Consider the following 27,832-nt stretch of genomic DNA (forward strand, 5'->3'; position numbering starts at 1 on the left):
GGGACAGACCCCGCACCTCTCCAAAACCTGGACAGTATGTGTTTCCTTCGGAGGGGTTGGGTTAAAAGCAGAAGTCAAATTTCAGGTTGGCCCTTGTGTGCAATTGACCAATAAAGTGATCTTAATCGTACTCTTTTACTGAAATTCATAATGAGATGGTAAAAACATCACAATGAACATTATAACTTTATAATACAAATGCAAAAAAAGAGTAATAAGTAGACTTCTTTAACTGAAATATTTATTAAGAGAACATCGAGTTAAAGTACAGTAAGTGAATTTAGCATAGAGACCTGATAAACAACACTGAATATGTTTATATCTTATATATGACTTTATCAAACTTCTGATGAGTGGTGCTGTTCCCTGGCCAAGTGTTCACTGTGGAACCACTCAAGTCCTTTCGTACTGATATGAAGTGACATGGGCATTTGGATGAGGTGATGATGACATCACGGTCAGCTCTGTAACAGATCTGTAACATCATCACTGCAGCCCACACTGGACCAGTCATCCTCCTGAGGGACCCCGGGCTTATTCAACTTGTTTGGAACAATAGACATGTATATATCATTGTCTGGAACGTTCTCCTGGTGCTCAGGGTTTGGAGATGGCTGAAGGATCTGGTTATCAGAAGCCTCCAGTGGCTGTGGCTGGGGGTCCGGCTGTAGCTGTGGCTGGGGGTCCGGCTGTAGCTGTGGCTGGGGGTCCGGCTGTAGCTGTGGCTGGGGGTCCGGCTGTAGCTGTGGCTGTGGGTCCGGCTGTAGCTGCGGCTGAGGGTCCGGCTGTAGCTGCGGCTGTGGGTCCGGCTGTAGCTGCGGCTGTGGGTCCGGCTGTAGCTGTGGCTGTGGGTCCGGCTGTAGCTGTGGCTGTGGGTCCGGCTGTAGCTGCGGCTGTGGGTCCAGCTGTAGCTGCGGCTGTGGCTCCGATTTTGGCTCTGCCTCAGGCTGTGCCTGCTCGTTGGCTCTGAAATGATCAGAAGTTGCAGGCCTGGAGCCAGCCTCCACCTCCCACCTACAGCCAACATTAGAGGTGGGAGAGGTGGGAGAGGTGAGAGAGGTGAGAGAGGGTGGCGTGATCTCACTGTCCGCCAGTGAGGTGTCAGTGTCAGCACCAGCTTGGTGGGTCCAGGTGGAAGGAGGTGGGGCTGTGAATAGGCTGCCTACCCCTAGCAGGAGCGCGTTGTCGATGCTGCGGCTGAGGTTGATCGGCGACTGGGGGAGCATGTCAAACTCTATGAGGGAGAGGATGCACTCGCGCTCACCCACCCGCTGCCACAGTAGGTGGGTATCACCGCTGCTGCTGGTAGTGGGTTCTCCACCCTTGTGATGAGATGGTGACATGGTGTCCCTCAAGCTGTGTGTGGTGGGGGGATTGTCATAGACACGTATGGAGCCACTGTCTGCTTCCGAGTGATGCTGCCCCGCCCAGTTTTTCGGTATGAGCTCTGCCCAGTTTTTCTCAAAATTCCTGAAAGGCCCTATCCGCAGGATTTTCCAAAACGATGCTCTCTCTGGCCTCCCTTGGCCATTGTCGCTCCTGGCACGGCTCCTCCGAGGGGTCCAGAACACCCAGGAGCCCAGCACCAGCATAGAGAAGCCCCAGAACAGCTCCAGCACCCGTGCCCAGAACTGCCCCAGCCACCAGCCCCAGCCAAAGCGCCTCCAGTCCCCCAGCAGCCCATAGAGCCAGAGCAGGCTGTAGATCTGCAGGCCGGAGCACAGCACACCCAGGAGGGCACACACTGCCGTCACGCGTCTTGCCCGCTCCTCAATCCTCTGAGGGGCCCCCCACTGGTGTACGGGGGTCTTGGAGAAGGGCTGCAGGTGGGAGAGTGACTGAGTGAGAATGCTCAGGCAGAGAGTCAGGCCCCAGCAGAGAGAGAGGCTCTGTAGAACCAGTGGAAAGGCATGGGACAGGGTTGGGGAGAGCAGGTCGGCTGCCAGCAGCAGGGTACAGTGTAAGACTGCCAGACTTCCCACCACACGAGGGCGCTGCATTGCTGGGGACAGCAGAATCATCGCCAGGGCAACCTGTGCCCACAGCAGCAGCAGCAGAGGCAGATTATAGAGGGCAGTGAGGACCGGCCGAGACAGGATCCGGCGTGTGCCGTACGGGTCAGTGAGGAGGAGGACAGCACGCAGAGCCCCGGTCAGCAGCAACAGCCTATTGGCCAGGGTTAGGACATCACAGAGGGGGGGGAGAATATTAGACCGCCCAACCATTCCCAACACAGCCACACAGGACAGAAGCAGGAAGAGTCCAGCAGAGCCATAGACGTGGAGCTCCCAGGCGAAGGCCAGCGTGCGGCTCAGGTCCTCCCAAAGAAGGAGGGTGCCGTTGGTGCCAGTAGGGAGCACACAGGTGCCAAGACCCAGCACACAGGGGCCTCCATTCAGGTTCTGATGTGTTACGGGACCAAACACACCGTAGAGGACAGAGGGCGCAGGCCAGAGTTGACCCTTAGCTGAGAAAGTGAGGAAGATGTGTGAGAAAAATAGAATAGTTTATAATCTCATCTCAAGTGATATAGAAAGCAAATTAAGAGAAAGAGAAATTGCCCGACTTAGAACTAACAACAAAAAGGGCCATTTACTGTTTTCTTCATGTTGATGGATTATGTGTTTCACGTCATGTGATGGTTGTGCCGGCAACTCAGTCGATTGTATGTCGGGAAGGGATTGAGTTTGTTCCTTTTCTGAAAAAAAAATAATCATACACATAGAACTTCTAGCAGAGGAAACACTTGGGTATTTTGTGAGTAATTAGAAATAAAAACTGAATTAGAAAATAGTCAACTCTTGTGCCACTCTTACCTCTTTGAAACTGCCCTGTCACAATGGGTGCTTGTTTGGGATTGGCTGATGACAGGGTGGAGGACTGGGACAGTTTTCCCCAAGTGTCTCTGCGTATGGGAACCGCTGAGTCAATCACAAACATGTATTTTAACACAACCACATCTTCTTCCTCATTCTCCTCCAGTGCTCCAAGCCCTTCTTCTTCTTCGTCTTCTTCGAGAGTGGCCTCTGTAATTGTGTCTTTAGGGGATTGGTGGGAGCTGTGATGAGTTAATGGGTTTGGAGAAATGTTTCTTTCTGATGTCGAGTTGACAGTTGGCTCCATTTGTTTTGAGATCTCTACAATAGAATACGCAGGTTCCAGATTGAGTCCACTGTCATCGTCCCCTATGGGTGACAAAGATAATTTAGACGGAGCTCTAAGTGTAAGCTTGGTCAGTGGGCTCTTGGCCGGTGAACGCACATCCTCTGACGTTTGTAAGCCAGCTGGGCCTGCTGTGCTGACGCTGTCTTGGGTCTGTTTTTGGGGCGTGGGAGGGGGGTAGAGAGAAGTAGGGATGGAGGAATGCACTTCAAGTTCCTTCGCTTTCTTCTCCTCATTTCCAGGCGCAGAATTGATAAGAAGTGGGCTGGCAGGTCTCTCTTGTTGACTTTCTATTATAGCTGTGTCCCCAAGTCCACTATCATCCATAGACTCATCACTGCCATATGATGTGCCAACCAATGCCCCATCTAAGTCCTCCATACTGGTAATCCTGTTGCCTGGCACCTGCATACCGCTGGCGGGCAGACGGATGTCTGTCCCTGACTGTTGTGTTGTGGTAAACTTCGGGGCTGTTGTACCCATGTTGGAGGTGGTGCTGAGGGAGTTAGAGAATGCAGGGAGTGGGACATGGTCAGAGTTGCTGGATGACGGTGAGGTGGAGGTGGCCCTGATAATGTTTCCAGGTGAACAGTGAAGCAGTGTGGCCAGCACCAAGGAGAGAGATAAGAGCCACACCATTGCTCAACGTAACCTTGAAGCAGCAATCATACCTTATAAAAGACCTGCAGAACAACAGAAAGGAAAACGTAAGTGAGGTGGCTAGAAGCTATAGGACGTAGCAGCAGGCAGACAGGCATAGCACTCCACTTGGACAAAGTAACTATAATGGATAACATTCACTATCTGTGACACACTGACTATGAGTCTGGGAGTTGTTGTTCATGCTTAGGTAATGCGGTTTTCCAGGGTAATTTGCAGGTAAAGGGGTTAGTAGCATGACGTTTGTCAGGGTGAGCAGCAGGACTGTTAAGTAGCAGCTTGTAAAGGTAAGCTAAGGGTAAAGTGTCAAACAGCTTCCCTCCTGATTATTAATCTGCACTTCCAATCCATTAAGAACCAATAAATCCCCTCGGTAATCCTGTGTGTGTGTGTGTGTGTGTGTGTGTGTGTGTGTGTGTGTGTGTGTGTGTGTGTGTGTGTGTGTGTGTGTGTGTGTGTGGTGTGTGTGTGAAATGGCTAGCTAGTTAGCGGTGGAACGCGCGCTAATAGCGTTTCAATGGGTGACGTCACTCACTCTGAGACCTTGAAGTAGTTGTTCCCCTTGCTCTGCTTTTGTGGCGCGATGGGACGGAAGCTATACTGTTACATGTGCCTACAGCTGCAAGTAGTCTGATCTGCTGAAAGTTTGCAGGTGTGTCCTTTTTGTCACAGCCTATTTGTTTTTTGCTTAACCTTCTCCCCAAGTATTGCACAGGGAGGAAGTGTTTGGTGCTCAATATTAGTGTTTCCTTGGTGCAATCTGACACCATCATAAAAATATGATACATCATTTCACTGTGATTTATATGAGGCATATGCAGACTGTGCATATCTCAACAGACACACACAATACTAATATCCTCCTGTCTTACATATCTTCACATTATTTACTATTAGTTCAGCGGTCATCAAATGGAAGTTGAAAAACGTGCCCTTTGTGTTGACAAAATGTAGCTAAACTTACACAGTTGGGTCATTTCACAAATGTTTTGAGAAGTGTAACTTGCTTAAAAAAAAACATTGATTTCACCTAATTATAACGTTCTGTCATAAAGAGCACATGTTCAACTTCATTAAAACAATGTTTTCCTGTTTCAAAAGGTTAAATAAAAAGTAGTATAGTAAGTGCCTATTAAGTGCCAAATAAAGTAACAGGATTGAACTTAACAGGGTTGACCGTAATAGGGTTGACCGTAATAGGGTTGATCGTAAAAGGGCTGACCGTAACAGGGCTGACCGTAACAGGGTTGACAAATTCTTAAATAAGCCATAAATCCCCTCGTGACGGGGGGAATGGAAGCTTGTTGTGTGCAACAGGGAGGGGCAATTGAATGCAAGCTTCACAAAAATAAAAATAAAAGTTACAACATTTCTAGCCTATCTATGGGTAGCAGGGTTGATGTCTTTAGCTGCTCCCACTCAGTGTTCCACCACAAAACACCAGAAAATGGCCAGAGAGACTAGAACCACCACACCTGCTTTTACATTATGACTTGACTATTGGATGTTCAATGTTTATTTTGAAAAAAATAAAAAGGAATAGTTTCACCGTATTAAAACGAGAGGTCATGTCACGTAACAGGGTTGCCCTTAAAATGAGGGACAGATGTAAATTAATCACTAATCACATGAAATAAATCATTATCTTAAGAAATAACTTTGTGAAAGTAACAAAATAACTAGGGCTTTACAATGATGGTGAAAACTTCAATATATTTTCGGGTTAAGTGGGTTAGAATCTTCCTAGAAGTCAGAGGGTGCATATTGGTGCACAATTTCGCACAAAAGGCACGCATTTCTTGTGACGATTAATGGTACTTCACACACTCTTTTCCTCTCTGCACTTGCAGCATCTCTACCTCAATGCATGGTATGCCTGTTCTAATCTCTGAGAACGTCAAGGCCTCTTTCAGTAACTTTGAGGCACAGTAACAGATGCTTTAATGTGCCAATTGAATTTCCCTCAAAAGCAATTAAAAAATACAACTCTTTTAAAGCATACCTGTGATTCTTTAGACCTCCGCTTCACATTTGTTGTGTTGTTGGGTAGCATACTGGCTTTCCCTTTTCTCCTGTTGGTCTCATGGGTCAAGTGTAGCCATTTGGTGCAGCACCACCTGGGGATGTAGGCTCCAGTCCCAAGGTGGCGGGCCCTCCCTCAAGACCATATCCGCTGCCACATTCAGGATGCCAGGTACGTGTGCTGCACGTAGAGAAGCTAGACAACCCTGAGCCCAGAGAAGGAGCTCCAATAACATAACATGGAGGCGGTGCGACCTCAGTCCACCCTGATGGTTGATGTAAGCCACCACTGTGGTGTTGTCCGTTCTCACCAGGACATGTCTTCCCTTCAGATGTGGAAGGAAAGACTGCAGGGCCAGCAGTACAGCTCAGAGCTCTAGTGTATTGATGTGCCTTCCGCTCCAAGGGGGTAGCCAACAGCCGCTGGCCGACCAGCCCTTGGTCACACCCCCCCAGCCGAACTGGGAGGCGTCTGTGCTGACCAGCTCCCGGCGGTACATCCTCAGCATCTCCACCCCACCTGAGAGAAAGGAGTGACAGCGCCACCTCAACAATGCCCGGAGGCACTGTGCGGTCACCCTCAGCTGGCGGTGACGGTGGCGCTTCGGGTGCAGTGGGTAGAAGTTGAACCACCGTTGAAGAGGCAAGAGATGGAGCAGGCCCAGGGGAATCAACAAGCGTTGGCAGGTTAGGACGGATACAATCCGCCCCTGCCGAAAGTGGTTGAGGCAAGATTAGATCGCCTGAACCCTTCCGGTGAGCAGGCGTGCTCTCATGAGGACTGAGTCCAGTTCCATGCCAATGAAGGCCACCCTCTGGGTTGGTGTCAGATGACTTTTCTTGTCGTTTACAGTAATGCCCAGCCCGCCGATGTGGGTCAGGAGCATGTCGCTGTCTGACAGGACCTGGGTCCTGGTTGGGGCACTAATCAGCCAATCATTCAGGTAATTGAGGATCAACAACCCTCTGGACGTGAGAGGTGCCTGGACAGTATTCATGCACTTTGTGAAAGTGTGGGATGCTAAGGAGAGGCCGAAGGGAAGAATCATGAATTCGTAAGCCCTCCCTTCGAAAGCAAATCGGAGGTACTGCCAATGAGCTGGGTGAACAGGAACATGGAAATACGCATCCCTCAGGTCCAGCGTCACAAAGCACTGGTCCCTGGGCACGGACTGCAACACGCGGGCTGGGGGCAGCATGTGGAACCTCAGTACCTTTGAGTACCCATTGAGGTTGCGGAGGTCCAGAATCGGTCAAAACCCTCCATCTCTTTTTGGCACCACAAAATAAGTGGAGTAGAACTCACCTAGATGTTCTGAACTCTCAATCCTGCGGATGGTACCCTTGTCCATGAGTGAGGAGATCTCCAGCCGGAGGGCTTTCTTCAGGGGGTCGACCACCGTGGTGACACGAAGGCCCCTGAAGGACCGGGTCTGGCACCGGAATTGGAGTCGGTACCCCTTGAGCATTATGGACAACACCCATGGGGACTCCACACACTCCTCCCACTTTGGCCTTTGACACCAGGAGAAGCGGCCGAGGCCGGGGAAGGGTATGTCAGGGGTCCTGCCGGGGCCCGCCTTTCCTCTGGTGCCCCGAGCGCCTGGGTCCCCCAGGCACGTCCCTATGGCGGTGATGGTTGACAGGTTGTTGTTCCACCGCACACTGTTCCACCACTGTCGTTCCTCAGCATGAGGCGATGGGGCAGGAGAGGGACCCCACTGTCGTTCGGGTGCTGGTGGGTGGCGGCATGAACTGTCTCAGGGTCTCCCGGTCCCTACGAACCTTATCGGTCTGCTCCAGAATATCATTAACCCCTGTGCCAAAGGTCAGCCCTGGGGTGATGGCGAGAGTGGCAAATGTGCTCTGGAGAGCAGCTGGCAGACGGGATTGGGCCAGCCAGAGATGGCGTTGGGAGGTAACCACCTGCGCCATGGCCCGTCCTTTGGAGTGGGCCACATCCCTCTGGAGCAGGGACAGCAGGCAAGACACCTCCATTGCTTCCCGGAGGAGCTCCTCTGTGCCCCCCTGCATCTGGGGCAACAGAGTCTGCAGGTAGGTAAGGCGGCCAAGAGAGCAGAGGGACCCATATGTGGCTTTCAAGTCCGCATCAAAGACTATGGGGGGGTCCTGGCTTCAGTTGCGGGTTCCATCCTATAATCGCCCGGTCCGGGAGGACCATGGCAGCTATCATGGTGTCCACGGTCGGGTACTCCCGGAAGATGAGTGACTCTGCACCCGCCACAAAACTCCATGGTTCAGTCCCTGCTGTGAGTCGGAAGCGCCTCCTGGCAGAGGCCCAGCTCTCATGCAAGGCCTCGCGGAACTCAGCAGAGATGGGGACAGATGGAGAGTCATCACTGTCCACCAGTTTGATGTCCAGTGCAGTGGCTACCCGAGTGAGTAGGCCCCTCATAGCCCCTCAAGCTGCTGGGGGTGATGAAGCCCCACCGCCGGCTTCTGATGGCCTGTCAGCCTGGTAGCCCCGCTCACGGTGGTGAACAGTGCCAGTTTCGTCCCCCAGAAACAGCCCATCACTGGCCAACAGGGAACAGCTGTCATCACCATCGAAGCTATCAACCTCCTGACGCAGGGCATGCACCCTCCGTTCAAAGTGGTCCCAGCGGTCCGACTTCTGCCCCCGTCCAGGACTGGCAGCAGATGGGCTCTGCTCCAGCACGCTTCCTGGGAGGGGTAGTGGGCGCAGTAGAGGGACTAACAGCTCGCAGGCACACCACTCCTGAGAGAGGGTTCGTCCCCAGCCTGAGCCCGACCGACCCACTCGCGCATGGCCTCCAATCGCACCAGGCGCAGGCTTTCTGAGAACACCACACAAAACAGGCATCCAGTAGGGCTCTCCACTGCCCTCCCCGCATGGTTCAAACCCAGGCAGTGCATACACGAGGTATGCGGATCTCCAGGGGGACGCCACCATCACACCTGTCACAAAGGGAAGCCATAAACTCAGCCAAGCCAGCAAGGCCACGGAGCAGGGGTCCGACGCCCTGGGAGAGCTTGTCGTGACCCGCTTGGAGGAATAGGAACCCGGTGAGGGATCAATTACCCAGTTCCTTTGCAAATACAGGGAAGACCCGTGTGGGAAAAACAGGCAGACAAAAAACAGCAACCAGGTAATGGATTTGATTTATGTGTTTTTTTGTGTTGTTTTTTTTACACCAACTGCAATATTACCTAGATGGTTTAATATCCAAGCAGTAAATACCGCACCATATGATGGAGTAACTCTGTTAAGGAACTCCAAAGTTAATGTCTCAATGTAGTGGAGCCCACCACGATACTCTTACATTCTGCAGGGGAAAGAACAAGAAAAAAAACTTGTAGGGTAATTAGCAGAGAACCCACGCCACAGCATGTTAAGCAATTCACAACACACACAGAACAAGCCAGTCGGCAAGTTGTGTAAGGTAAATACAGTTTGTGGCAGCAAGAGCCACCAATATATAAAGGATGAACACGGAGTCGTAGTGTAACGCTAACGAAACACAAGCACGACAAACCACAGGTGGAAGATACAGATCAACCACGAGCAGCGAGTGGAGCACCCAAGAGGAGGCGCTGGCCATGTGGCCAACTGCTCCAGGCTGCAAACAGCCAGTGAGTATACTTCCACGCAAGATATTACACTTACCAGTGACTTACCAAGCGAACTTCAGAAAGTTTGTACCTCAAACCGTACGGACGGTCTATATATAGGGGCGGACCCCAGCCGTGACACAGGTGTACATGGGAGTAAATCTGTAAATCCTCACCTCGTATGTATCCCTCCGCCGCGGAGTGATACCAATATATTGGAGTGATCCAATATAGTGAAACATAACCAGAGTTATCTCTGCTGCAAAGGACAAGTTCATTCAAGTTAACTGCACCTCAGATTGCAGCCCAAATAAATGCTTCACAGAGTTCAAGTAACAGACACATCTCAACATCAACTGTTCAGAGGAGACTGTGTGAATCCGGCCTTCATGGTCGAATTGCTGAAAAAAAACAATACTAAAGGACACCACTAAGAAGAAGAGACTTGCTTGGGCCAAGAATCACGAGCAATGGACATCAGACTGGTGGAAATCTGTCCTTTTGTCTGATGAGTCCAAATTTGAGATTTTTGGTTTCAACCGCAAAGTCTTTGTGAGACGCAGACTAGGTGAACGAATGATCTCCACATGTGTGGTTCCCACTGTGAAGCATGGAGGAGGATGTGTGATGGTGCTTTGCTGTTGACAATATCTGTGATTTATTTAGAATTCAAGTCACACTTAACCAGCATAGATACCACAGCATTCAGCAGTGATGCGCCATCCCATCTGGTTTGTGCTGAGTGGGACTATCATTTGACCCAAACACACCTCCAGGCTGTGTAAGGGCTATTTGACCAAGGAGAGTGATGGAGTGCTGCATCAGATGACCTGGCCTCCACAATCATCCGACCTCAACCCAATTGAGATGGTTTGGGATGAGTTGCACCGCAGAGTGAAGGAAAAGTGCTCAGCATATGTGGGAACTCCTTTAGGGCTGTTGAAGCTGGTTGAGAGAATGCCGAGAGTGTGCAAAGCTTTCATCAAGGCCAAGGGTGGCTACTTTGAAGAATCTCAAATATAAAATATAACACTTTTTTGGTTACTACATGATTCCATATGTGTTATTTCATAGTTTTGATGTCTTCACTATTATTCTACAATTATTGTATCTTATAGGAGTGGGAAGAAAAAAATATGCTTGTGCAATGATAAACACATCAAAGCACACAAAAGTAATAAAATAAGATGGCACTTCTAAAAGCTTATTTCACACCATAGCCTGCTGAATTGAAATGAAAATATGTGGCAGTGACTTGCCCAGGTTTGAGTTTCAGCATTTTCAAAAAGAAGAGTTTGGCGTTCGACTAGCCACGTGCGACTTGCACACGCAGTTACAAACCTGCCAGAGTAAGCGGGATGCTGACAAGCAATATCCACCGTTGTAGTATGGATGAAGCCTGAGCTGGAATGGGAAGCTGACTGAAGATGACTATCTTTAGAAACCCCTGTAGATCTAGCTTCACTCGAAGTATACCGCTCTGGTGGCACTGTCAACCAACAAACACAAACTAGCTTACAGAAAATAGTTCAAAACAGGTTGACATTATGTGTTGTGTACAACTTGTGCTAAAAGAAACATCCCACCTCTCATCATACACACCTCATGAATTAACTTGAGTATGAGTGGCGCTATGTGTGTGTCACAGGAGGTTGGTGGCACCTTAATTGGGGAGGACACGTCGGCTTGTGATAATAACTGGAGCGGAATAGGTGGAATGGTATCAAATACATAGTTTCCATTCCATTCGCTCTGTTCTGGCCATTATTATGAGCCGCCCTCCCCTCAGCAGCCTCCTGTGGTATGTGTACCATATTATTAGGTGTGATGAGGTCTATTACAAGTGTTCTGGGGAATGGAGCCATGAACATATCCACTTGACAGGCCTCCATGGGATCATAGAGAGGCTAGAGGAGAGACCGTGGGAATTAACTCTTTCCTGTCCACTGTCCCAACAAGGTACTATACACATGCAGCACATCTCTTCTGGTCCACCTTAAGAGAGCAGAGAGGCAGCCTGTTGTGGGTAGAGCAGGGGTAGGCCCTCACTGGCACATGCCTGGCTCTTTAAGGCAGACTGGGGCAGTTGTATTCCTGTTTAAAGGCACATACACACAAAAAGTTATACGTCCAAATGAACCTTGAATATTAACTTCTAATCTAAATTAACCTTTACGCAGAAAACAGTGTGTAAGCATCCAAATTAAGTTCTTTACCTTAACAGTAAGTTTAACACTCATTTCGACATTAAAACATAGGCTTTTTAACATATGGATTCTTTTCCCTCCGCAATTGAGGAATTATTACAAAACAGCCTACGTATTTTCATGAGGATTTTTTTCTGAATGGCAAGCACGGTATTACATGTGCAACTAATTTTGCTATTGGCAAGCAAGGTATTACATGTGCAACTAATTTTGCTATTGGCAAGCAAGGTATTACATGTGCAACTAATTTTGCTATTGCAATGTACATTTGTTGTGCCACATTTTTTTTAATTAGTCCACTGTTCATACAGCACCAAAATGTTTTGTATGTCAGCAGTAAAGTTTTCAAGATATTGCATTTTGCATCATCATGTGGCAAGTGACAATTTTCTTCTTGAAAGTCCAATATATTGAAAATTTGACTGCTGACATGGAAAACATTTTGGGACTGTATCAACAGTGGACTGATTTATTTTTTTAAATACTCAAATATATTTTTTGGGAGTGGATTTCTACTTTAAGAACCAGGGTTGTATGCAAACCTTCAGAGTTCATTATTCACTGAAAAAATAAGGATGGAGGGGGTTCAATATGAGGACAGCATATTGTGCCTCTGTTTCTACTCATTGATCCTCTACAACTTTTTGATTCTTTGAATAGAATAGGCCTTACATATCCTCATACTGAGCCTCAAGACTGCAGCAAATCTTATCTGCTTGCATCCATGCCGTACTCGTGACCCTTTCCTAGCGAGTAATCGTGAGAATATGTGCATACCCATTCAATCTGAATGTAAAATGGTGCCTTCCAACAAATGTGTAGGAAATTGATAAATGAAATGTTGAAAGAAAAGTGCTAATTATTAGTCAAATAAAAAAGTCTGGGCCTGGGAGGATTTACAAGTCACATCCTAATTTAAAGGAGATGTTCGGTTGGCCATTGTAACAGGTAAACCCACTACAATAAGGAGGATATTTGTTTGGGTTCTGTACTACAACATTGCGAGCGCTGTTCGCGTACATACGCGCGATCCATATGTCGCGAGCTGGACTCCAATACAGGTGCTGATGATGTGTTCAAACGTACAGAAGTGCAGATAAATAAATTCACTTGAATAGTTACAAGTAATGTCAAACTTTATTTAAAGTGCATTGTCACAAGGTCTTAACAATACTCATTGACTGTACAGAGGGAATACATAATACAGAGATAAGAGACTTTAGAGCAGACTGATAGAAATAACAGAAGGGAGAGGACAAGGACAATTAATGGGATGTATTTAATGTTGCCTAATAAATCAGACTGTGATACCAATTATTGGTATACATTCTGAAGCAAATCAATGCAAAACTTGGAAAGTTTCCTTACAAGCCTGAATGTTGAATAAAATTACATTTGAACTTACTTTGCTGGTTGTCTTTGTGGTTGGTCCTTCAGTGGGTCGAAATGTGAGACAAAATATCCACAAGAAAGTTTTATTTAACCTACTTTTCAGAGACCAGAGTTTTAAAGTTGGTTTAGTAATACTTGGCTGTGGATATTTTACCTCACATTTCGACCCACTGAAAGACCAACCCCACAAGTAATCAGCAGAGTAGACTGAGTTCAAATATAATTGTATTTAATATTCGTGATCGACAAGGGACGTTTAGGTTTTTTTTCTATTTAATTGTACTGGCTAACATTACACAGCATAGGTACAGCGGGACTACTACAGTCAATTATGTATCATTGGATGCATTACCACACACACACACACACACACACACACACAGATAGTTTCCTCTCATATGTAAGTGTATGTTGACATGATCTTATTTATCTAATTTTACACCTTATTCATAATACTATCAAATAATGTATGTCGTGCAATAAGAAAATAGTTGCCTGCGGTGTCACCAATCTACTGTCTCGGGAGCACGCGATGCTCGTTCCCGTAAATATGAAATGTGTCATTACCTAGACTTTGCAAGTGGAGAATTTGCGGTGTAGCCGAATGAGCTTCGCGACCTACTCGCTCTGTCTGATGCGGCGGTTGAGTGTCACAGAAGTCCGGGGATTCACGTTGTTCCATCGGGCCTACTTCCATAATTCTCTCTGTATTGATTAAATACTTTTCTCTGAATAGTTAGACAAATATTATCGCCAAACGCTCAGAATTCTGCTGGAGAAACGGTGGGCGAGCCAAATTTGTGTGGATTTTTCCCATATTGTTCTCATCGAAAGCAGGGTAAATATCGCTTAAATACTCACACGACGTAGCAAGCTAGCAAGCTAACGTTACGATATTGTTTAGTTGGCTAGCTAGCTGTTTAAATTCATAATTCTTGCAATTTATTCCATCGCTGTAAATTGAAGACTTTACAAATGTCATTTGGAACGCAATTTACTTGGAGTTTATCGCGTTTTATTTTTGAACGCCGTGTCTTGGCGGAACAGAGGGGTTTTGGTTTTATTTAAGGTAGCATGGGAAGATGCACTGGTAGCTAGTTAGCCAGCTAACGTTAGCAACTAGCTAACTAGCTATTATAGAATACATAGCACAAGTTGCACGTATATCCGTCACCCAAAGACAATTTATTCGTTATTGAAATGTTAACTTTATTCAGATTGTGGGATTGTAGTAGCTAGCTGAACTTTGCAGCTAGAAATAGACACAAAAACATAAGCAAAAGTAATCATGTGATATATGGCAAATGATAGAGGCTGGTGGCTCTTTACACTGCCCCAGTAGTACATGTAACTAGCTAGCTAATCATTACATCATAGTAATAATAACGATCATATTTTTTTTCATAGACAGATACTGTATACCACAACCAATGATGTACACGTCATTGACCACAACAGCCTATTGCTTTCTTGGGACAGTGTTAAGAACATAGTGCCAGGTGATCAGATGGTGTAATAATTGGTTCAAAGTTCGTCAAGGAAAGGGGTTTGCCTGTGCGCTTTGGCCCCATCTCGCTTCACCTCCCCCTCTAATGCAAACAGTTAGGAAGCTTGGCCTTTAAATGTATTCTAGACTTTGAGATGTTAGGCTGTACTGATGACAGGGGCTGTAGTCTTAATTGATACCAGAGTTAAATGACATGCAGTCCTGAGCTGTGATGCTGTATAGGTGTGTGAACAATTGCTGCATTCAAAACAACTGGGCACTCAGAGAAAAACAAGCTCCAACTGGGAAAAATCTTTTGAAGGGTCATCCAACTTAGAATTCCAAGTCGGGAACTCGGGCATCTTTCTAAAGCTCAGACTTTCCAACCTGAAGATCCCAGACCTCATGATTTTACCTAGTTTTTTTCTTAGTTCCCAGTTGTCTTGAACGCATCGTATGTCCCCTCCTTCCTCAGAAGGTGCCGTGGAGGGCATAGTGACTTGTCATGAACGAGCCCGTAGAGAGCGGTGTAGTCTCGTTTGACGAGTACGTGCGTCAGAAGGCCCGCAGTGTGCCCCAGCACCGTATGAAGGAGTTCCTGGAGTCTCTGGCCAACAAGGGCCCCGAGGCACTGCAGGAGTTCAGCCAGCAGGACGGCGACACCACCACCATGGTGTACCAGCAGGGGGGCAACTGTGTCTACACAGACAGCACTGAGGTGGCTGGCTCGCTGCTGGAGCTGGCCTGTCCGGTAAGAGGAGAGACCTTATGTGGTTCCTCCAGTAGTTCAGTTCTTTTGAATACACCTCAGGCTGCGTTTGTGCCCTTTTCCCTCATCTAGTCTATATACTTTGAAGAACAGATCACTTTACCTAATTGAGAGTAAAGCCCAACTCATACTTCAACATTTGTACTACCTATCTTATTGCTGCTATCATTGTCACTTTTGCCCTGTGATTGATTTTTCTCCTGTGGATGAACAGGTGCAGGTGAACTCTGCACAGATCTCACCCCAGATGGCTGCTGGTGTGCACCAGGGGTCTGAGCAGCAGATACAAGTACAGGTGAGGCCTTATCGATTTCCACTCCATTATTTTCCAGACTGGACTCAATGGCCTCCTTATCGACATCCAAGGCCTATAACCAAAAGGATCAGTTGAAAATGCAATAGTCAGGGAAACACTGACCCTAACCACCCTCAGGCATGTAACGCATGGTGGATGTGACCGAAGTGTATGGTGCACTGTGTTTATTCTCCTTCCCTGTGTGGTCAGGTGCAGATCCAGGGACAGCAGGGTCAGACGGTGGACCTCCAGGGCATCCCCACGGCAGCACAGCTGGTCCAGCAAGGAGAGCTCACAGAGGAGCAGCACCAGCAGGTTACACACGTAGCACTCTGCATTATTGAGTACACACACTCACCCCATGTCCTCTACTAACCAGGTAAATGTGTTGGTTTTGTATACACCAGGCTCAGGTATTTGTTCTGTGGCTTTCAGATCCAGGCCCAGTTGGTGGCAGCGGTGTCAGGAGGTCAACAGATTAGACTACAAAGCGGTCAACAAATCCAGCATATTCAACTACAAGGGGGCCAGCAAATTCAGCTCCAAGGAGGCCAACACATCCAGCTTCAAGGGGACTTACAGGGTGGCCAACAAATCCAACTTCAAGGGGGTCAACAGATCCAACTTCAAGGGGGTCAACAGATCCAACTTCAAGGGGGTCAGCAGATCCAACTTCAAGGGGGTCAGCAGATCCAACTTCAAGGGGGTCAGCAGATCCAACTTCAAGGGGGTCAGCAGATCCAACTTCAAGGGGGTCAGCAGATCCAACTTCAAGGGGGTCAGCAGATCCAACTTCAAGGGGGTCAGCACATCCAACTTCAAGGGGGGCAACACATCCAGCTACAAGGCGGGCAACAAATCCAGCACATTCAGCTACCAGGTGGTCAACATATTCAACTACAGGGTGGGCAGCAGATCCAGTTCCAGACAGTGGAGGCCATGTCTCCTCAGCAGCAGCAGGGCTCTCCCCGGGAGGCAGAGAGGAGGGCGGGTACCAGCGTCCTCCAACCTGCCAAGAAGCGCAAGGTGGACGTCCCCATCCAGGTGTCGTACTCCCTCCCTCAGGGCCAGCAGGGCCAGCAGGTGGTCCTGGCCCTCCCCCAGGGGCAGGGGCAGCAACAGCAGTTCCTGTCCCTCCGGCCCGACCTGCTTACTGTGGACAGCACCCACCTGTACAGCACCACAGGTACCATCACAGGCCCTGCCGGGGAGACCTGGACCATCCCTGTGTACTCCGGGGGGCAGCAGGGGGGTGTGCATCACATCGCCATCCCTCAGGAGGCTTACAACACGATGCAGGTGTCCTCTGGTCACCACGACAACAAGGACAATAGGGTAGCCCACTCCTCATCGTCAGGGACTGGGTCCATCCAGTCGGGCACTACGGTGTCAGTCTCCGAGACGACGACAAACGAGGAAGTGGTGCAGACGCTTTTCCCGGCGCAGTTCATGAACGGGAACATCCACGGCCCTGTAGTGGTGCAGACGGTGGGAGGGGCTTACAACGCCACGCAGCAGCTCCACATCTGGGACCCCCAGCAGCAGCAAGAACACCAAGAGCAACAGCTCCACCTACAGGTCAGAACAGGACCTACATTACCTGGGTTAGACCTTGACTTTGTTTTTGTCTCTGATTCCTAGGTTTTCCACAACAATGATGTAGATTTAGGCTGTAGTCTCCCCCAGTTAAGCGGGGGATGATTGGCTTGACTAGTGTAACACTTCAGCCTATTGTGGTGTTTTGGAAGCAAATTTCCATGTCACTAGTTTAATGTCCCGAGTGGCGCAGCGGTGTAAGGCACTGCATCTCAGTGCAAGAGGCGTCACTGCAGTCCCTGGTTCGAATTTAGTCTGCGTCACATCCGGCCGTGATTGGGAGTCCCATAGCGCGGCGCACAATTGGCCCGGGTTTGGCCGGGGTAGGCCGTCATTGTAAATAATAATTTGTTCTTAACTGGCTTGCCTAGTTAAATTTAACAAATCCATATTTTCAGTGTTTGTGTAGAAATATCCAGTAATTTTGTGTGTGGAATTTTTCTACAATGAAGTCAACTCACAGGGTAAACCACAAATCGAAGAAGCATGGTGGTGTGCGTGTTAACATTTTAACTTCCTGTGTGTCTCCCTGCAGGGTCATGTGGAGTCAGAGTCCCAGGTGGAGGCCCCCCAGGAGCTGCTGCTGCCCGTCTCCCTGAAGCCTGAGGAGGGCATGGACGTGTGGCGCCTCTGGGTCCAGCGCAAGAACACAGAGCTGGACAAGGACGAGCAGAACAAGCTGGCGCCCATCGGACGTGAGTCAACACAACACAGACTCCCACTCACTCATTAAACCGCCCTCTCCAAGTATGTTTACTTATCCCTTTTATACTCTCCTTCCTGTCTGTCTTGTTGGTTCCGAATCCTGAGTAAATTCCACTCTGAATATTGACAGTTCTCTTAGTTGGATAAAAACGCCTTCTAAATGACCATATCCATCTGACCTGTGTCTCTCCCTGTGTCTCTCTGTGCAGGTCGTCAGGCACTGCGCTTCCAGGAGGACCTGGTGTCGAGTGCGGTGGCTGAGCTCAACGTGGCTCTAGCCCTTATGACCCAAGAGGCCCGGGGGTTGGAAGGAGAACAGTTTGAGCCTGACGCCCTCTACTACATCTTCCTGTGTATACAGAAGGTACGCGTACCACTACTACACACACTCTCTCAATGGAAGTCACATATCTGTACAGAAAGGACACATTTTCATATGACAACCTCAATACACACTCACATTTTCACTGACATCCTCAATATACTCACACACACACACACACACACACAGCTGTGGGAAAAAGTACCCAATTGTCATACTTGAGTAAAGTAAATATACCTTCATGGAAAATTAGTATTTGGTTTTGAATGTACTTAAGTATAAATGTACGTAAGTATAAATAATTTCACATTCCTTATATTAAGCAAACCAGATGGCCCCATTTTATTTATTTTTTAAATATTTACTGATAGCCAGGGGCACACTCCAACACCAGACATCATTCACAAACAAAGCATTTGTGTTGAGTGAATCCGCATGATCAGAGGCAGTAGGGATGACCAGGGTTGTTCTCTTGAGAAGGGAGTGAATTGGACCATTTTCCTGTCCTGCTAAGCATTCAAAATGTAACGAGTACTTTTGGGTGTCGGGAAAATGTATGGAGTAAAAAGTATATCATTCTTTTCTTTAGGAATGTAGTAAAGTGAAAGTTGTCAAAAATATAAATGGTAAAGTACAGATACACCAAAAAACAACTTAAGTAGTACCTTAAAGTATTTTTACTCAAGTACTTTACACCACTGCGTGCGCACACACAATACAAGATACTGACTGAAGTGTATTACAGTTGACTGAGGTTGTTAATGCCGTTCTCTATTTTCTGCTGGCAGTACCTCTTTGAAAACGGACGGGTGGATGATATCTTCTCTGACCAGTACTACACACGCTTCTCCCAGTGGTTACACAAAGCCCTGGACGAGTGGAGGCCTGTCATCCATCCACTAGGTAAGATACAATCGGTTTCTGTTTCTGGGTGTAAATTCAAGAGGGAGTATAGGGAAGAAACCGCTAAAGACCTAAGGGTCAAAACGTTGTAAAATAATATAAAAGCAAGTCTGTTTTTGTGACTTCTATACCCGAGTACATTTCTGTGTTTTGGGCTGCTTGCTGTCTCTTGAGAGGAGAATGTATGGTGATTGGCCACTCTGCTCTCTCCTCCCAGGGTACATCATTCCCAGTCACGTGACAGAGGAGATGCTGTGGGAGTGTAAACAGCTGGGTGCCCACTCACCAGCCACGCTGCTCACAACACTCATGTTCTTCAACACTAAGTGAGTCATACTGGACACATGATTCTTATTTCATACTCATCGTACTAATGTATCCTGTTCACCCAATAGACTTGTGGGTCATTCCATTGGATTTCAATCACTTTTTGACCGCACCCCTTTTGATTTGAACCAAACCTTCCATGCCTATTTGTCCCAAGTGCTCAGAAAGTTACTTTTTGGACCTGAATGCCAAATCATTAATGCTCAACGTTGACCCGTTTTGCATACCCCACCCGGCCATGAGACATCCATGTCTTCATCACTGGAAAAGATCAACGGTTGACTTTGATATCATTTAAAAGCTTACAGACACACGGTTGTCAAAATATTTTCTCGTTTCTGAAATTTAAATAAAATGTATATGCATATGTTGTAACTTAGATTGTGTTTTACATTATGTGAAGTGTTTGTTGTGCCCGCCTACTGTTGAAACACGGCATGCTCTTCAATACAGGGTGGCTGTCATGTTTTGTGTATGTCTGTTAATTGGAGATAGTTTTTTTGTTGTTGTTGATAATTGACATTCAAGGTAAAAAAAATAAAAATATTTATTCAACATTTTATGCAAGAAATTATAAAATAGTAAATTGTTTAACTTTTAAATTATATACAACTCGAACCATTTATCTTTTCAAGTGATGAAGACATGGATGTGTCATGGTGTGGTATGAAAAATGGCTCGACTTTGAGTTCCTCCATCTCCGAAATGTTTGGGCATTCAAGTCCAAAAAGTTACTTTCTGACCGCTTCTACCATGGGCAAATACACATAGAACGTTTCGTTCAAATCCAAGGCGGTGCGATCAAAAAGCGATTGAAATGAAATAGAACGACCCTTGTACTTGCCAAGTCACAATATAATTGTAATCCTATGTAGCTTTCATGTGATCAGGCCTAGTGGCTGTTTTGATGGATGCAGGGTAGCTGATGTGTGTGAATGCCGGGTTTTGTCTGTTGGATGTGTGTGTTTTCGTGTTAAACGATTCTCTCTCCTGTAGGTATTTCCGTCTGACAACGGTAGAGCAGCACATGAAGGTGGCCTTCTCCAAAGTGCTGAGGCACACGAAGAAGAACCCGTCCAACCCAAAGGATAAGAGCACCAGTATCCGCTATCTGAAGGGCCATGGGCCCTTAGGAACACACCATGCAGGGCAGAAAGGTGAAGTCATCTTTAGAGTTCATAATAAAGACAAATTAAGCTTTGTATATTTTAGTCAGACTGGATTTCCATTTTCCCAGTCACCGACTGACTGGTATTGGTCAGCTATGTGTTCCATACATTCAAAACTTTCCCTTTGGGGCAAATTCTTTTTGCCTCTCTGACCGACCCAAGTTTGTCAACATTATGAGGTCCATAATCCCCATCACTACTGGCTGATGATCACCTCTGACCTCTGTGATGTTTGAACTTTGCAGTGACCGATGACATGTATGAGGAGCAGGCTGAGGATCCCGAGAACCCTCTGCGATGCCCAATTAAGCTGTATGATTTTTACCTCTTCAAATGGTGAGTAATGACCCCCCACCCTCCCCTATTCTCAGTACATTTCTAGTCGCTAAGAGGATGCCCTTGCACAGGGTGACGTTTCCCATGGTGTTAAATACACGCCAGAACATGCATCTTCTACAGGAGCTCTTTGATGCATTTCTAATCAACGTCTAACCCTCCCGTCTCGCTCAGTCCCCAGAGTGCTAAGGGGCGTAACGACGCGTACTACCTGACGCCAGAGCCCGTCGTGGCGCCCAACAGTCCCATATGGTACTCCACTCAGCCAATCACGAGTGAGCAGGTGGAGCACATGCTCACACGCATCATCATGGTGCGGGAGATCCAGGAGGCCATCGCCATGTCATCGGCCAGCATGCACTGAGTGGGGGAGGGGAGGAGGAACTGAAATGGACACACTAACCCCCGAAATCAGCCCTCCTCTCTCTCTCAAGTGTTCATCTTTGTGGTACCTCCTTCACTCAGTAACTAACTCTAAGGACCTCCAGTGGCCTCAGTCTCAACCCATCACACCTGCCAACCATAGGAGTGGGGGAGCGACTGATAGTGTTTACAGAGTGGACTTATGGGCCTTTTTTTAAGGAATAGACTCCTGCGTTTATTCATCTAATGGCAGTTCAATGGCAGTTATGTCACCCTCAATGCTGTTATCTTTTTGGGGATGGTCACACGTGTACGTAAGTCACCACTTCACCTAACCCCCCCACCTCACTTCACCATAGAATTGTTTCCTGGACTGACGAGACGAGTGAGATGGATTTTGACAAAGTCACTAAATCAGAGCTCATCATGTACTCCTGTAGGCCGTTGCAGCCCCAATAAAGATGAAATGGTCAGAAATGGATGGTGAAATATCAGATATATATATTCAGTCATATAAATATATTATACACATAGTGAGTTCAGAAAGTATTCGTACCCCTTGACTTAGTCCACATTTTGTTACAGCCTGAATTAAAACGTTTATTTTTTTATTTTGAATCTCACACTTCTACACACAATACCCCATAATGACAAAGTGGAAACATGTTTTTAGAAATGTTTGCACATTTATTCAAAATGAAATATAGAAATATCTCATTTACATAAGTATTCACACCCGAGTCAATACTTTGTCTAGGTACCTTTGGCAGTGATTACAGCTGAGAGTCTTTCTGGGTAAAAGGCGCTGCATGGTCAAGCCATACAGCATTAACTGCAACGCGGCCTCCGCAAAAGTCAGAGCAAACATTTTTTGCTCTTCGCCGAGCTGTTGTTAGGGAAGTGAGTTTGTTTATACAGGACCTCTCGCCCCCACCTACTGTCATCAGTCATGTCAATGCGGAGCTATACAGAGCCCTCCGCATTTTTAAAACATTTTGAGAGGCGTATAGCGATGCAGTATGGAGCTTGATTTGGCCTCTGGACGCTTCAGGAGACTGCCCTAGCATCACACCCTCCATACAAACTTTCTGACCACATTTTCGGATCAAGCGTAATTTGGCTTCAAGTCTTTAAGAACTTTCCACACCTGGATTGTGCAACATTTGTCAATTTTTACTTTTCAAAATTATTCCAGCTCTGTCAAATTGCTGGACGGCCATTTTCAGGTCTTGCCGTAGATTTAAGTCCAAACTGTCACTTCGACATTCGGGAACATTCACTGTCTTCTTGGTAAGCCAAAACAAATGGGTTGAATACTTATTGACTCGAGATATTTCTGCTTTTCATAATATATTTGTTAAAGTTTATAAAAACATAATTCCACGTTGACATTGTGTGTGTGTGTGTGTAGGCCAGTGACAAATCTCAATGTAATAATTTTAAATTCAGATTGTGTTACAATGTGGAAAAAGTCAAGGGGTGTGAATACTTTCTGAAGGCACTGTACACTCCCCTACGTATTTAGTTGGATAATGATGCTAAAAAACAAAAATGATTAATTTGGCTCTGTATTCTAGCATTTTGGATTTGAGATGTTTCATTTGAGTGTTTTCACGTTTTACTGTTTAGAAATGAAAGCACTATGTATCTAGTCCCCCAATTTTGAAGGTGTCATAAGTATTTTGACAAATTCACCTGTAGTATTAAAGTAATCAAAATTGTAGTATTTGGTCGCATTCCTAGCATGCAATGACTACATCAAGTGACTACAAACTTCTTGGATGCTTTTGCGGTTTGTTTTGGTTGCGTTTCAGATTATGTTGTTCCCAGTAAAAATGAATGGTAAATGTATTGTGACATTTTGGAGTCACGTTTATTGTAAATAAGCTTATGTTTCTGAACACTTCTACATTAATGTGGCTGCTACCATGATTATGGATAATCATGAATGAATTGTGGATAATGAGTGAGAAGGTTTAGGCAACAAGATCATACCCCGAAGACATTTGAACCTCTCACCATGACCAAGAAGAGAGGTTAGCATTTTTGTCGTTGTTGAGGAGCATCGTTCACTCCTCATTATTCAGGATTCATTCATGATTATCCATAATCATGGTAGCATCCACAATAATGTGCTGTTCAGAAACATATTTTATTCTTACTTACAATAAAAGGTGACTCCAAAATGACACAATACATTATTCACCATTCCTATTGGGCAAATCACAACCAAACTGCAAATGCATCCAACAAGTTTGTAGTCACTTATGAAAATACCTTCAAATAAAAGGTGGCATTCTGTACTGTCCCTCATAACATTTGATGTCATCCAAGATGCTAGAGTATAGGGCCAAATGTACATATTTTAGCTTCACTGTCCAAATAAATACGTAGGGGAGTGTATATGGAAATGTACCCCCTTTAACATGTTAGCCCTCACAGGGACCCTCCTGTGCCTCTTGTCTTCCAAGCTCTCAGGTCCCAGACAGGACAGGAGCCAAGAGCAGAGTGGATTACACACCAACAGACATTTAATGGGACCTCTGCTCACTTTTTTACATGTATTTTTATTGGCATTTATGATCTCCTGTATGTATTGATATTCTAGTGGTGTTGGAGACTAAATAAGAAAGTATGTTTTTTTTTTTTCAAACGTGCCTTTGTACTGTGAATGAGAGAAAGAGAGTGTGTGTGTGGCTTTTAAGAATTTCAGTCAGGCCTTAGCTCTTGGACTTGGTCAACCATTAGGTCAAGGGTCACTTGAAGTGATGCCGCGCCGTATTTCTGATTTTAAGAGTCTTCTGTATCCTGTCTGCTCTGCAGAGGAGCCGCTGATGCATCATTCATCTTTCTTATCTGGAATGGGGATCTGCAGTTGTCACAGGGTGCTGGTGGTGAAGTACTTCATCAGCAGGGGGCAGTGATATCACTGGCAGTGTCAGCTGACGTGCGTGCAGGCTTAGGGAAGGCGGCGACGTGCCTTGTTTTGTTCCAATCCCAGCCTCGGTAACAAACCGTCCAGCAGTTTCTGAAGTAAAAAAACAAAGCCCATCATTGCATGCCAGTACAGTTAACTTGACTGGTACCAAAGAGGTCTAAAGCTTAGGCAACAATTTGTTGTAATGCATCTATATTGTGAAGTGGTGTTTACCTAAGGTGGAAGTTTTTGTCAAGTGGGAGTATTTGTGGTCCCCAAGGATATGACATCCCAGAGCGTATGCCATATGGATCCTCACCCCTATGAGCAGGAGAGAATGGATGAGGCAAGAGACACAGTGAACAGGTTGCTACGCTGGTTCACAAGGTGGTTCAAAAAATGGTGCTACTATTAAAAGGAGCATAGTGTCTTCTATGACCTAGGTTAATGTGAGGTATTAGTGTGTAGCAGACCCCTCAACAACACGAAGACTAAAGAACGATCTGTTCTTTTTGAAGGACTTTTTACTGACTCGAGTTATGATAAAAAAATTCTGATTTGACTCGTTCGTTTTAAGTCGTTTGTTTGAACTGCTGGCCGCAATGAATTCTACAGCGGGATTAATACGCGCTCCTCAGTTGACGTGCTCAGAACAACAACTGTCGGGTCATATATTCTCGCAAGTTCTACACAGCTTTGTAGAACCAAAACGTACACAGCCTCTGCTCAACAAACTCGAACTTGAGAATGAATCATTTGGGATGCTGCTGTTCGCAAACAATATTACACTCATCACGCGCAATGCCTTCCGCCAAGACTCGCTCGCAATCTAGTCGAGTTGCGGCCACAACTCGTTTCAAATGTACCGAGAGATAATCGTATTTGCATGCCTAGTAATCAACAAATGTACATTGTCTAAAGCACCCTTTTACAAGTCTCAGTCACAAATGACAGCTCCAATAAGCCCCTTATGGTGAATGAGAGGGCTTGTAGAATCATGACTATTTTGAGTTTTCAGTTCATCATTCGCCGGTAAGGGTCCTGTGTTCTCTGGGCATTGCTGACTCAAATGAACAAAACAAGTCTAAAAATGTGTTCTTTTGACTGAATGAGTCGAAAATATTAGTCCGTAAAAAGACCCGAACCTCCCCCCACTAATGAAGACAGGTTCCATGTCATCTTTTTTGCAATCATGTTATATAGCAATCAGTTTGGATGTGCGAGGTGACTGCAAAAACAGATGACTTGGAACCACACCAGATTCATTTACTTCAGAAGTGTCGCTACCTGTGATGGGCTGGAGCTCCACAAGGCTGTTGCTGCTGTCCAGGACACGTACTGGGTCACTGCCCCCTGGGCCTGCACGTTAGTCACTCCCTCGCCGCCGACACTCACCCTGTACTCAGGCCTATCTGAGAGGGGTTATGGGCCGTTAGGTTAGGTGTATACAATTACACAATACATTATGTACAAATATAGGATCTATAACAGATGCTAACTTCAAAACCTGAAGGACATCGCAGTATCTGCTGAAAGCCACCGATACAAACATGACAGGAGTTGTGCACTATTGTCAATGTGTCACTAGAAGACTACAGCCAGAATTTGGTAAGAAGCTTATGATATATTGTTGGAAAGCAGTTCGTTACCTTGAAGTGAGCCTGAGCCCAGGTCAATTCTCTCTCTATGAGGGTTGTCAAATCATCCCCTCAGAGGGAACAGGCCACAGCAGCAATGCTGCATGGGGGAATAGGGAAAAAGGAAGATAAAGTGTAATGAAACCAGGAAGTAGCATGAGGTTCAGAGGCTATGTCACTGCTTGTTAGATACTACTGCACTGTTGGAGCTAGGAACACAAGCATTTCACTACCCCCGCAATAACATCTGCTATGTGTATGCGATCAATAAAATGTGATTTAAGGTGTGAATGGAGCCCAATAACCCTTGGGTCCAGGGCCAGACACATCACCGCTGCTCCAAGAAAACTAGGGAGCTATTTGTCAACGGCAGGGTCATTACAAAAACTCTATGGCATATGATGTGCTGCCTGGATCCTTATCTTAAACTAAATCTCTAAACACACATAGACATCCACACACCAATATTTCCTCTCCACTTGGTGTTTTTTTGTGGAGGTTTTGTACATAGTCCGGTGCTTCTTCAGTCCTTTCCAGCAAGAGGGTACCTGTTGTCTCCTCGTCCAATCCAAGGCGGACATTCAGCTGGGAGTGGGGCTCAGCTCTCAAGCCATCCATCACCTTGGCAAGGACTGGAAGACGCCCATAATATTCCTTTGACCCATTTATGGGGAAGATTACTGGATTTAAATCACAGTGATTTTTGAAAACACCTCATGGTATTATGTTGTATTTGTTACTAGTGATATTCAAATGAACAATCTCTTTCATGATATAATCCTTGACTGTGTGTTTGACCATTTAAGCCTTATGTACCATAATGTAATAGGCATGTAAATACATTGCCCCAATACCTTGAACAGAAGCTCCATATGGCTTATTGATGACAGCGAGCTCTGGGTGTGGGAGAATCAGACCTCTTTTGAAGGTGCTTGGCCAGAACGTCGGGGTGAATATTACTCCGCTGCTGAGTGAACTGTCGCAGCTCGATGAACCTCTTTTGGCAGTGGGGACACTTGCAGCAATCACATACCGGGCTCCCGAGTGGCGCAGCGGTCTAAGGCACTGCATCTCAGTGCAAGAGGTGTCACTAGTACCTAGTTTGAATCCAGGCTGTATCACATCCGGCCGTGATTGGGAGTCCCATAGGGCGGCGCACAATGGTCCCCGCGTAGTCCGGGTTTGGCCGGAGTAGGCCACCATTGTAAATAAGAATTTATTCTTAACTGACTTGCCTTGTTAAATAAATAAATAAAAATACGAGTCGACTAGCATACGAACGCGGCAACTGACACCGAGGATAAGGGAGTCTCTTCTGACCAGTTGCCTTTCCTTTCTGTTTTTCCAGGCGAACTTTGCGTGAAGGTCGATGGTTCTCAGATTCGGTCTGTTGTCAGAGTCAGACCCTGGTGCTGGTGCCTCTCGTCTCGATGCAGAAGCATGTGTCCGCGTGAACAAGGATGCTGCTGCTCCCCTCGATATGTGACAAATATTCCTCGTTCTCCCTGAGCGAATTAGCGTTTCACATGTGCTTATAACATCATTATTACAAGTCAGCGTTCCCGTCCTGTAGTTGTTTATGACAACTAGCCTACTTTAAAGATTTTTATAAAGCTCATGCCGGCTCGTGTCTGAAGCTAAAAACATTGGATGGCGCCACAGTGGTGGTTGATTTCTTCACACCGGAAATTCTGTATATTGACTTCCTTTTTTTCAGATTCGCACAAGCAAGTGAATGAATCTACAACGTTAGAAATGCTGCAGTTGAATGAATATCCAGTCTGAGCTATGCAATGTGTGAATAGGCTACGCAAATACTTTCATAATGCATAGTTATTTTGGAGTTGAGGCTAATCGTTTTGGGAATATTATTGGAGGGAAGGGAACATTATATTCCGTCAGTGGGCACACGTGTGTCATGAACAACATTATCGTGAACAACAATAGTAGAATCGGTGGTTTGCCTTAAA

At 46.4% G+C, this 27,832-nt stretch overlaps 2 protein-coding genes and 1 long non-coding RNA gene across 8 annotated transcripts; 1 reads left to right on the forward strand and 2 right to left on the reverse strand.

Annotated features, from left to right (window-relative positions):
- Positions 1–219: 219 nt before the first annotated feature.
- Positions 220–5,921, reverse strand: LOC106565143 (uncharacterized). Its single transcript, XM_014131930.3, has 4 exons — positions 5,825–5,921; positions 2,817–3,845; positions 2,597–2,698; positions 220–2,467 (listed from the first exon to the last, which is right to left on the reverse strand). The coding sequence occupies exons 2-4, from the start codon at positions 3,799–3,801 to the stop codon at positions 459–461; spliced, it is 3,096 nt and encodes a 1,031-aa protein (XP_013987405.3). The 5' UTR covers positions 3,802–3,845; positions 5,825–5,921; the 3' UTR covers positions 220–458.
- Positions 5,922–13,567: 7,646 nt separating this feature from the next.
- Positions 13,568–21,785, forward strand: LOC106565142 (transcriptional regulator QRICH1). 2 transcript variants are annotated; one of them, XM_014131928.2, is made up of 12 exons: positions 13,568–13,875; positions 14,999–15,274; positions 15,507–15,587; positions 15,798–15,902; positions 16,023–17,165; positions 17,719–17,878; positions 18,098–18,252; positions 18,999–19,113; positions 19,331–19,439; positions 20,437–20,597; positions 20,855–20,945; positions 21,120–21,785. In XM_014131928.2, the coding sequence occupies exons 2-12, from the start codon at positions 15,029–15,031 to the stop codon at positions 21,307–21,309; spliced, it is 2,556 nt and encodes an 851-aa protein (XP_013987403.2). In that variant the 5' UTR covers positions 13,568–13,875; positions 14,999–15,028; the 3' UTR covers positions 21,310–21,785. The 2 variants fall into 2 exon arrangements, with proteins under 2 accessions (XP_013987403.2, XP_013987404.2); XM_014131929.2 differs by having other exon boundaries at positions 15,804–15,902.
- Positions 21,786–23,854: 2,069 nt separating this feature from the next.
- Positions 23,855–27,714, reverse strand: LOC106565141 (uncharacterized). Of its 5 annotated transcripts, XR_006758136.2 has the most exons (6): positions 26,717–27,711; positions 26,411–26,516; positions 25,875–25,962; positions 25,513–25,637; positions 24,460–24,546; positions 23,855–24,336 (listed from the first exon to the last, which is right to left on the reverse strand). It is a non-coding gene; the product is annotated as an uncharacterized LOC106565141 (long non-coding RNA). The 5 variants fall into 5 exon arrangements; XR_001319614.3 differs by having other exon boundaries at positions 25,875–26,516; positions 26,717–27,714; XR_001319616.3 differs by having other exon boundaries at positions 26,411–27,708.
- Between the last annotated feature and the right edge of the window lie 118 nt (positions 27,715–27,832).

The sequence above is a fragment of the Salmo salar genome, chromosome 12 (genome assembly GCF_965601325.2).
Source record: "Salmo salar chromosome 12, fSalSal1, whole genome shotgun sequence".
NCBI classification, from domain to species: domain Eukaryota; kingdom Metazoa; phylum Chordata; class Actinopteri; order Salmoniformes; family Salmonidae; genus Salmo; species Salmo salar.

Coding starts and splice junctions, on each gene's coding strand:
- LOC106565142 (XM_014131928.2), top strand. CDS start 15,029: ATGAACGAGCCCGTAGAGAGCGGTGTAGTCTCGTTTGACGAGTACGTG. Junction 19,114..19,330: donor GCCTGTCATCCATCCACTAG/GTAAGATACAAT, acceptor CTCTCCTCCCAG/GGTACATCATTCCCAGTCAC. Junction 19,440..20,436: donor CTCATGTTCTTCAACACTAA/GTGAGTCATACT, acceptor TCTCTCCTGTAG/GTATTTCCGTCTGACAACGG.
- LOC106565143 (XM_014131930.3), bottom strand. CDS start 3,801: ATGGTGTGGCTCTTATCTCTCTCCTTGGTGCTGGCCACACTGCTTCAC. Junction 2,699..2,816: donor GACAGGGCAGTTTCAAAGAG/GTAAGAGTGGCA, acceptor TTTTTTTTTCAG/AAAAGGAACAAACTCAATCC. Junction 2,468..2,596: donor CCATCAACATGAAGAAAACA/GTAAATGGCCCT, acceptor TCACTTTCTCAG/CTAAGGGTCAACTCTGGCCT.